General features: G+C 33.2%; 1 protein-coding gene across 2 annotated transcripts in view; it reads left to right on the forward strand.

Annotated features, from left to right (window-relative positions):
• The window catches only part of Cert1 (ceramide transporter 1), a 108506-nt gene extending 97193 nt beyond the window's left edge, over window positions 1-11313 (forward strand). For both annotated transcript variants that reach the window (XM_077800360.1, XM_077800359.1), the window contains 6 exons: window positions 344-476; window positions 2493-2563; window positions 5730-5858; window positions 6626-6755; window positions 7642-7778; window positions 11204-11313. In XM_077800360.1, the coding sequence (XP_077656486.1) occupies window positions 344-476; window positions 2493-2563; window positions 5730-5858; window positions 6626-6755; window positions 7642-7769 (591 nt within the window). In that variant the 3' untranslated portion in view covers window positions 7770-7778; window positions 11204-11313. The remainder of the gene's footprint in view (window positions 1-343; window positions 477-2492; window positions 2564-5729; window positions 5859-6625; window positions 6756-7641; window positions 7779-11203) is intronic.
• Window positions 11314-11594: the final 281 nt, after the last annotated feature.

The following is an 11594-nucleotide window of genomic DNA, read 5'->3' on the forward strand; positions in this document are numbered from 1 at the left end:
TTCATTATATATACATAGTTGAAGTTTACCTTGGATTTGTCATTTTAAATATTTTTATTGTCTGTTAATTTGAAAATTTTCCTTTTAGCAGAATATATTCTATAAATAGATTTTCATAGATAAAATCTAAAAAAAAAGCTAAATTTAAAAGAATGCCTTCGAACTATAGGAGTTTGATTTATGTTTTTTAAACAGCTTTTTTTTAAAAAATACCTTTTTAAAAAAATTTATTTTTATATGGTGCTGAGGATCAAACCCAGAGCCTTGCATGTGCCAGGTAAGCGCTATACCATTGAGCCACAACCCCAGCCCTCAAATAGCTTTTTAAATATGCCTTCTTTAGGTTTACAGGAGAGAAGTAGAAGAAAACGGCATTGTTCTGGATCCTTTGAAAGCTACACATGCAGTTAAAGGTGTTACAGGACATGAAGTCTGCAATTACTTCTGGAATGTTGATGTTCGCAATGACTGGGAAAGTAAGCATCATTAATATATTTTAATCCAATTATTGTTTTGAATTTAAAATCAAATTCAACCTTATTTTCTGTTCAAGATTAGAACATAGAGATTATGACATAACTATTATATGTTCATTCTCATGGCTATCATCTACAAAATCATGTAGAAAATATCTGGAGAATCATTAGAGAACTAATAATTCCTTACTTTACTAATTTGCAGTGCTGAGGTTTGAACCCAGGGCCTCATGCATGAAAGGCAAAGCACTCTATCACTCAGCTACATCCCCAGCCTCAGACCTTACTTTTTTTTGTTTTTTTTTTTTTTTTATTTTTTTTAAGTTGTAGGTGGACACAGTACCTCTATCTTATTTATCTTTTTATGTGATGCTAAGGATTGAACCCAGTGCCTCACATGTGCTAGCCAAGCGCTCTACCACTGAGTTATAACCCAAGCCCTATACCTTACTTTTTTTTTTTTTAATTTAAATTTTTTTAGATGTATGGACCTTTATTTTATTCATTTATTTATATGTGGTGCTGAAAATCAAACCCAGTGCCTCACACATGCTAGGCAAGCATTCTACCTCTGAGCCACAGCCCTAACCTCACACCTTATTTTTATTTTTATTATTTCTTAATTTTTTCTGCAGTTGTGTATGGACAGAATGTCTTTATTTTATTTGTTAATTTTTATGTGATGCTGAGGATCGAACCCAGTGCCTCACACATGCTAGGCAAGTGCTCTGCCCCTGAGCTACAGCCCCAGCCCTCATACCTTACTTTTATTTTTTTTTATTGATTTTTTTAAATAAATGAGAGCAGAATGCATTACCATTCGTATTACACATATATAGCACAACTTTTAATATCTCTGGTTTTATATAAACTATGTTGACACCAATTTGTGTCTTCATACATGTACTTTGGATAATGATGTCCATCACATTCCACTATCCTTGCTAATCCCCTGCCCCCTCCCTGTCCCTCCTACCCCTCTGCCCCATCTAGAATTCATCTATTCCTCCCATTCTCCCCCTCCCTACCCCACTTTTAGTCAGCCTCCTTATATCAGAGAAAACATTCAGTACCTTACTTTTAAATAAATCTTTTCACTGTTCAGAATGTTTCCTAGATTCCATGCCATTTGATTCATTTCCTCACTAATTTTGCGTAGTAGGTAGATATTTTACATACAAATAGAGTAAAAATTTAGATTGGTCTAGTGACTTATCAACAGAGCTAGTTCTGTAACAAATTTGCCACGGAACTAGTACATTGACAAGGACTGAAATTGAAGATTTCTCTGCTATGGACTACTCTTTCCCATATGGTTTTGTTTCTATGGTAAATTCTAGATAAATTCTGTTGTGGATAATTTAGAATTATTCTTAGTGTGTATCTGTTCCCCTAAGACATTAAATTTCATGAATACGGATACTTAAGAAAATCACAAGATGTTTATCATTGACAGTTTGACATTCTTCTTTCACAAATATAGTCACTTAAACCAAGACAAAACAGTTTAACTTCAATAACTAGGGAGGAGGAGTTAGAGATATAGTGTTAGGGAATTTTTGAAACTTAGTTATGTACTCACTAGAATTACTTTCTTTTTTTTAATATTTATTTTTTAGTTGTAGTTGGACACAATGCCTTTATTTTATTTATTTTTATGTTGTGCTGAGGATCGAACCCAGGGCCTCACAAGTGCTATGCAAGCACTCTACCTCTGAACCACAACCCCAGCCCCAAGAATTACTTTCTTGCTATGGAAGATTGATATTGGGCTATAGAAAATGAGACTTATTTCCTGGTGATCAGACCTTACAGCACCATCTAAAACATGAAAGCAAATCTGTAGTACTAGTAATATTGACTATTTTCCATTTGGATTTAGCTGAGGTAGGGCAGGATCTTGTTCATTTTTCCATAGTGTCCATTTGCAATTGACTTTCTGCATAAGCAAACTGATCACATTCTAGAAAAGGCACTACAGTTTCTTCACTACTAATATTATTCTCTTAATTTCAGCAACTATAGAAAACTTTCATGTGGTGGAAACATTAGCTGATAATGCAATCATCATTTATCAAACGCACAAGGTAAAGATCTCTTCGTCCATCCCAAAAGATGCCAGTGTAATTCAAATTCAGACATACTTGTTTTCCGAAGTAAAATTTGGCAGAAATGTAAATGTCAGAAAAGATTCAGAGACATTATATATTGATATTCACGAATTATTAATAATTCATGAATGTCAATATATTTGAAAGGTATATCAGTTCATTTAGAGCAGAAATGTGTATAGTCAAGAATCAGAAATGTAATCTAGAAACAGAATGTTTGCTAAAGCTCTGTATTTAGTTTCTCTTTATTATGTCTAGAAAGGAACCTTTGAAATCCATTTAAATACTTTTTTAGCATCTAGTCTCAAAAGATAATAAATGATAGGTACTAATTATGAAAGTGAATCCCAGTTTCCTTGGATAGCAGTTAATGCAAGGGACTGAATGTATGTTACAAGCCAGTGTTGAGACCAATAGATTTGAAAAAGAAGGAAAAGTTTCTTAGTATGAGTAATGAGCGGTTGGTCAATATACACCAGGGAACACAGAAACATGATTTCTCACATAATTTCTTGATGATGATAATTTCTTCATATCATCTCTCCCTCTGCTATTCTAGATATTTAGAATTATTGAATTAACATTTATTTCACCTTATTCTGCTATTTGCCTTCTGAAAATTGCCAAGTAAGATATATTATATGTAAAATAATAATTCCATTTTGGAGATATCCACCAAAAACAGTACTGTTTGTTATCTAAGAAATAAAATGATTCAAAATACTTCATTTTTCAATTCAGTGAGGACTTTATTGTTCTCTTAAGTTATTTAATTGAGTGGAATATATGAAAATAAGGCTTCTTATGAATTTACTGAGCCTAGTCTGATTATTTGAGATTTATCTAATAATTATGAGCTATACTTCATTTTACCTGGTAGCTGCTCGAGAAATGAATAATAATGGAGATTCTGTTTCAGGATGCAGGTTTGGGGGTCTATTGTGAAATCTAAAATTTTGTAAATGTTAAATTATCAATTAATTGCCCTATAATTTATAATGAAGATAAATGACTAATAATTTAGAATCAGAAGAATCTCATTACCAGAAGATAATTAAACCTGGGAAACAACCTGCCCAAGATACTCTGCCTGATAAATAATGGGGGGAAGGCGGGTTCCTATAGGTTATATTAGGATTAAAACATAAAACCAAAAAATATTAAAATAATATATAACAGAATTAAAGTTACAGTTATTTGCCAATTCTTAGAATAAATAGATTGTTCTGGAATAATTTTTCAACAAACTCAAATAACACTGTATAATATCTTTCTTTTCTTTTTTCTTTTTTTTTTTGTTTTTTTAGTTGTAGGTGGGCAATACCTTTGTTTTTTATTTATTCATATGTGGTGCTGAGGGCTGGAGATGTGGCTCAAGTGGTAGCGTGCTCTTCTGGCCTGGGTTCGATCCTCAGCATCACATACAAACAAAGATGTTGTGTCCACCGAAAACTAAAAAATAAATAAATAAATAAATAATAAAATTCTCTCTCTTAAAAAAAATATATGTGGTGCTAAGAAACAAACCCAGGGTCTCACACACTAGGTGGGCACTCTACCACTGAGCCACAACCCAGTCCCTAATATCTTTCCCTTTAAATTTGCCTTTTTTGCTGGACATAATGGTGCATGCCTATAATCCCAGCAACTCAGGAGGCTGAGGCAAGAGGATCAGAAATTTAAGGCCAGACTCAGCAAATTATCAAGGCCCTAAGCAACTTAACAAGACCTATCTCAAAATAAAAAGGGTTGGGGATGTGACTCAGTGGTTAAGCACCCCTGGGTTCAATCTCGAGTACCCCTAAATTTTTTTTTTGTTTTTTTTTTACTACTTTTATAATATAATCTTAAAGAGGCCTGCTTGTCTTCTGATATTTAATTCACTTGTTCTTATTATTCTGATACACTTGCGTTCATTAGTTCTGGTTTTTTGTTCGTTTTTGAGCTAGGATGTCATTACATTGCCCAGGCTGGCCTTAAACTCCTGGACTCAAGTGATCCTCCTGTCTCAGCCTCCTGAGTAGCTGGGACTACAAGCGTGCTACAATGTTCAGCTTATTTATAAAGTAATGTTGGGCTAGTATTTTTGAAGCCAGTAATAAATTTTTGTTTACATTGCTTCACATACATTTCTCCAACACTACTATGATCAACTTCAAGAAATTTTATATCTTTAAAAGATGAGCCAGGGGCTGGGGATGTGGCTCAAGCGGTAGCGCGCTCTCCTGGCATGCGTGCGGCCCGGGTTCGATCCTCAGCACCACATACCAACAAAGATGTTGTGTCCGACAAAAACCAAAATATAAATAAAATATTTTAAAAAAAAATAAATAAAAGATGAGCCATTTCCCTTTGCAAATACTTTGTGATGTATTGACAGTGAGTTGTTGGCTATTTATTGCAGTCAATAATCTGGAAAGATACTGTAATAAAGGCTACGTTTATTTACATACACCAAACACCCAAATTAAAGATATCTTAGGAAGGATAAAAGCTATTTTTCTATCATTTGAAAATAGACCTAAGCTCCATGTCATTAACAGAGCATTTTTTCTTTGCATTTCTTATAATGGAAATAAATGTTTGGTCTAAATGATTCTTCAAATGTACTATATCAAAATTTGCAATTGATTCTTCAAATGTACTAAATCAAAATTCTTTCAAATGTACTAAATCAAAGGAATGGTTCTCTTGTCCCTAAAATCTGATTTTTAAGCCTTTGAATCTCTACATGTATCACTCCCAAAGAAAGGGGAAGTAAATGGGCCATTATTGCTTCATAGTTATAGAGTTCTGTTGGGGTGATGATAAGTTTCAAAAATAGATAAAGGATATGATTACATAACATTGTGAATGTAATTAATTCCACTGAATTAACACTAAAAATTGGTTAAAATGGAAAATTTCCTACAATTAAAGAAGATAGAATATTCTTTAATTATATTGTGCTTAAAGCCATTTACTCGGTGTTCGTAATTAGTGCTTTGGTAGGTATTCCCTGATGCTTTCCAGTTTAAAATTTGACAAATTTCACCTTCATCTAAGACACTTAATTGGTTTTACATTTGTTTCTCTTTTAGTTCTGTGTAACATCTGAATAAAAAATAATTAAAATTTTCAAAAAGATTTAATTCTTCCACAGAGAGTGTGGCCTGCTTCTCAGCGAGATGTATTATATCTTTCTGCTATTCGAAAGATACCAGCCTTGACTGAAAATGACCCTGAAACTTGGATTGTTTGTAATTTCTCTGTGGATCATGACAGTGCCCCTGTAAGTACAGTATATGAATGTATATTTGTACTATATAAAAATAAATACACAAACCAGGTGCAGTAATTCACGCCTGTAATCCCAGCAGCTCAGCAGGCTGAGACAGGAGGTTCACGAGTTCAAAGCCAGCCTAATCAACGGTAAAGTGCTAAGCAATTCAGTGAGACCCTTTCTCTAAATAAAATATAAAATAGGGCTGGGGATGTAACTCAGTGAGTTCAATCCCCCAGTACACCTTTAAGTAATTTAAATAAATAAATGCACAATGCAGGGTAAAAGGGATAAACAAATACCCCCCATACACATGCACAGATAACTTGATTTGCGTCTTAAGTTTTATGTTTTATCAACCTCTTGGAACAGTATAGTACATGTATTATCTGAGGGCAAGAGTCATTCTATGAACTTATCCTACCAGGTCTGTTTTCCTTTCCTGTTGAGGTTGGAATGAACCAAGTGAATGGTGTGTGTGTGTGTGTGTGTGTGTGTGTGTGTGTGTGTGTGTGTGTGTACATACATATATATATGTAAGCAACTTCCCACAGTTGTGTCTTAAGCCATTTTTAACTACTACTTAATTTCTATTTCATTGATTTACCTCCATTTACTACTTAAGAGGAGGGAAAATTCCAGTGTCAGATCATATTTGGTATATATTATTTATTGGTGCTTATAATTTCATTGGAGATTTTAGTAAGAGTTGTGATTATGGTTAAGCTGGTTTCTAGTATTTATTATACTGGTTCTTTGTTGTTTTTATTTGGCAGCTAAACAATCGATGTGTCCGTGCCAAAATAAATATTGCTATGATTTGTCAAACCTTGGTAAGCCCACCAGAAGGAAACCAGGAGATAAGCAGGGAGAACATTCTATGCAAGATTACATATGTAGCAAATGGTATGTATTTTTTTTTTTTTCTAATTGATGATGTAGAGATTCTTAATCATGACCTATATAATCCTGAGAGTTTGGAAAACATGTCTTTTTTAGTTTTTATCCTTTAGATTGTTAATTTTTAATTTGGAGAGATGTATAAAAGAGTTTTCTGGGAGGCTTTTAAAGTACACTTGCTGAATTTCACCCTAAACCCTATAATATGAGAATTTACAAATTTTAAAACTTTATCTCTGAGTCACTATCACATATATTCTTGATTTTAAGAACCATTTTATTAGATATTTCCTTGATAGAATGTATTTATAATTAAGATTAGAGCAGTGGGGGAAAATTAATAGACTTTTTTTTCTTGTGATCAGGCTGTTTTCTCAATCACTGTTCTCTTGGTCCTTATTAGCTCCTGATTTCATGTATATTTCACATATTATTGGACAATCCTTTTTCTCACTTGCTTTCATTTCTTACTACACCCATTTTACACCTGGAGTAGTCATTGCAGTCTCTCTTATGAAATACTCAAACCTCCTTCTTTATTCAGGGTCATAACTATAAATATATTTAAGGAAACAATTTTACCTAAGTTACTATTTAATTATATTAGAGGTTGATGAACAAAAACACCCTAAATAATTTAAAATGTTTTTTACTAATATTTGAATGTAATTTAGCGAACCAAGAATATTTTAGAAAGATAATAAATGCTTTTTTATTTGCTTTCTGATCGTATCTGATGGGTTAGTATTAAGGAATTAATAGATGGTGACTTTAAGAGATGCTAAATGTTCCAGCATGAGAAAATTTTAAAAAGCAAAGGAACAAAGTAAGTGCTTCACAAGTACATGGAGAATTATATCTTAATAGGTTTTAATTTTCCTTTATCTTGCAGTTAATCCTGGAGGATGGGCACCAGCCTCAGTGTTAAGGGCAGTGGCAAAGCGAGAGTATCCTAAATTTCTAAAACGTTTTACTTCTTATGTTCAAGAAAAAACTGCAGGAAAACCTATTTTGTTCTAGTATAAACAGGTACTGGAAGATATGTTAATTTTATTTGACACTAGTATCACTGCAGACATTAAAATTTAGTTAGTTGTTGAAACTAGTTGCTGTGTTTTGTGATGTTCCCAGATAAAGATTATAGTTGTAACCTTTAAAAGTTGTTTGTTTGTTCACTTCTGTTAATGCTTACTTAAAGAAAAGGAAAGAACACGGGAATTTGCATGTGACTGTAAAGCTTCAGAATTGTAAATTCCCTGTTTCTTTCCTTTCCTAGAAACTGTAATTCTTTGTGTGTGTTCTTCCAAACTTTTCTATGCATATACTGACATATTTTTGAGTGCTTCAAAAAATGTATTTATACTTAGTATTTTACAGCTTGCTTTTTTCATTTAACAATAATCTTTACGGTATGTCCATATAAAGAATAAAGCTCATTCTTTCAACATCTGTTAAAGAAATGTTGCAGAATTTATTGACCAATACCATAATGATGCCTAGGTCAGTTCTATATTTTTATCGCACCGAACATCTTTATGCATGGAGCTAGAATCTTTCTTTGACAAGTGATACGTTAACATGTTTCAAAAGTCAAAAGTGTAGAGTGAAACTTACCCTATCCCCCCATTTATTCTGCCCACCAATCAAAAAATAATTATGTATTATTTAATTATATACTGTATAATCTGTGTAGAGTATCATATGCATATTGTGATATATGATGTTACTAGTTTCTTGAGTAACTTCTAGAGATTTGTCTTTGTTTTTTGTTCTTGTGGTACTGGGAATTGAACCCAGGGTGCTTTACCTCAGAGGCACATCCCCAGCCCTTTTTTATTTTGAGACAGTGTCTCACTAAGTTGCCTAAGCTGACTTAGAACTTGTTATACTCCTGCCTCAGCCTCTACACCTGGCTTCTAGAGATTTTTTTTTTTTTAATGGCCTAAACAAGCAAATGCAAGTGCCTCTTTCACTTTCCTTTTTTGTGGGGGAGAGGGGGTAGCATTAAATTGTATTTCCTTTTTTTTTAATGTGGTGCTGGGGTTTGAACTTTGGGCTTTGTACATGCAAGGCAAGCACTCTACCAACTGAACTATATCCCCAACCTTATTTGCACTTATCTTGAACTTCTTACCATATTGGTTGGGAGCTTCTTAGTTTTTTTTTTTTTTTTTTAATGGCTATACAGTATTACATTATATGGATATACATAATTTAATTAGTTCTGTATTTGGTATAAAAGATTTTTCTAAGTTTTCCTAAGACAGTATTCAATTGTATCCATGTGTCATTTTGAACTCGGAAGTTTGTGTTCTTGTATTTGTAATTTAGATATTACCCTTCATGGAGGATGTATTAATTTACCTTCTCACCAGTAACAATGGATTGGAGGGCAACGTGTGAAACAAAATTTTCAGATTTCTTTCTCATCTTGATAGGCAAAATATATGCATTCTGTCTCAGTGGAGTTTTGTTTCTCTTATTTTGAGTAAATTTAAGCATGTTTCAGTTCTTTAAATCTGATTTTTAAAGCTCTTGTATCTTTGTTTTAAAAAAAAAAACCCAAAGACTAAATTTACTTTGAGACATTAGCATAACATAGAACACTGATACCTCAGATATTTAGTTTGTCCAGTGAAACATTTAACAGGTTCTAGTCTTAGTTACTTGAATGTTAGCGTTTATTAATATAGCCTAACATTTCAGGAATTCTTTCTCTTAAAGCATTAAGTGTACTACACAAGTGCATTACGATTTTAGAACATTTTGTACTTTAGGATTGTTAAAGCTAGATCTAGGCACATTAGTTTGATTCTGTTTCTGTGCCATATTTATCAAATAAACCAGAAAATTTATGGCTTATCTCTGTACACACTTGACATCTACTTAGCTGGATGTCTCTTGCTGTGACCTTAGCTTTCTAAAGTGTTTTCTGTTTCACCCTAACCAAGATCAAGCATCTGCTTTTCCTCTTCTTCACCTCAACCTTGCTGCTAATAGGGCCTCCCTTTTAATGTTTTATGTTGACTTCCTTACTAAAACAGCCTGCATATTCAGTTAAGCAAGGCAAAATATAACCTTGTGTTAGGCAAGAGAAATCAGAATGTAATTTGTATACAGAACATGTAAATATTTTGAGATAAACATGCCAAGATATTAATAACATTTGCCTCTAGAATGTTGGATTTGGAGTAGTGTTTTACTGGGTGTGTGGTATGCATGTAATATGCACATACATGCATATGTATTTTTGTTTTGTGAACCTAGAAGGGTCTTTTTGTAAAATTTCTCTCTGAGGAAGGACATACCATTATTTGTGGATCTTTATGCATGTATACAAAGATATACTGAACAGATTGACTGATTAAATCTCAGCCCTGGTTCTTTGAGTGCAGGTTGAATTTTTTTTCTGACAAAAGGTCTAAATTTAAGCCTTAAAATATGGTGAAAATCTTAGAGTAGCAATTTTTCACAACAGTTATGAAAGATGTATATTTGAGTAGAAACCCTCGAAATGTTAACACACTTAATTTAAGATAGTAAGTTTTAATAGTGTGTATCATCTTTAGAGAAGTTCTGTAAAGTTAATGAGTTCCAAAAATTTTAATACAGTCAAAACTCTTTAACAAAGGATTTGAGCATGGTTCTTTCTTTCTTTCTTTCTTTCTTTCTTTCTTTCTTTCTTTCTTTCTTTCCTTATTTTTAGTTGTCAATGAACCTTTATTTTATTTATTTATTTATTCATTCATATGTGGTACTGAGAATCAAGCCCAGTGCCTCACACATATCAGGCAAGCACTCTACCACTGACCCACAACCCCAGTCCCTGGTTGTTTCTTAAATAAGGTAAACCCTTCTCCCATAGCTTGAGTAAATTTTTGATATTCTTGATAAATGGTATTGTGTGGCAATTTTATTGAAGGATAAGAAGAATAAATACCAGTTTATGAGATAAAACTGCAGAGACCTATACTGGTTGATTTATTCTTTGTTTACCAATAACACTTTGCTCTTTTTAAAATTTTTTATCACTTTCCAGCTGGGCGCTGTAGCACAAACCTGTAATCCCAGAAGCTTGTGGGGCTGAAACAGGAGAATCACAAGTTCAAAGCCTGCTTCAGCAATTGAGCAAGGCCCTAACATAACAACCCTGTCTCTAAATAAAAAAATAACAGGCTGGAGATGTGACTCAGTGATTAAGCATCCCTGGGTTCGATCCTTGGTACCAAAAAAAGTAAATTTTCACTTTCAAAAGATTGCTTAATACTTTCTGTTCCTTGCCGAGAAGATCAACTTCAAATATATAAGACTAATAAAAATCCATAGAAGATAAATTTTAATAGAGATTCTGTGTATTTCATGAATCTAGAAGGTGGGAGGAATCTGTTCTAGTAGTCTTGCAGCTGTTGGTTATATAGTGCTGAGGATTTTACTTGTCATTTTCTTTTCTGCAGTGTCAAAGCAAGGCTGTGTGACATTCCATGTTGGAGAACAAAAAGAAAATATTGAATGCTCTAAGCTGGAACATAGGATCTACAGCCTTGTGTGTGGCCCAAGACCTTGACCTTGTGTACAAAAATGAAGAAATATTGCAATAGTAAAACTGAACATCTAATACTAGCTGTCTCGTGCTAGATCTCCTGGCTCAGCATATAACTATAAATACATGTAAAATTACATGTATATGGCTATATTTTTATTTGCGTGCTCAGAAGAGAAAAAAAATCAACTTCAAATCACAACTAGAAATTGATGCTTTAATTTTGGGAACTTTTTCAGAATTTTTAATTTCCTATGGTCCAGCCTAAGATCCTTGGTTGTCTCAGAGTTTGTGCACAAAAGAGA

This window comes from Urocitellus parryii, chromosome 1 (assembly GCF_045843805.1).
Source record: "Urocitellus parryii isolate mUroPar1 chromosome 1, mUroPar1.hap1, whole genome shotgun sequence".
NCBI classification, from domain to species: domain Eukaryota; kingdom Metazoa; phylum Chordata; class Mammalia; order Rodentia; family Sciuridae; genus Urocitellus; species Urocitellus parryii.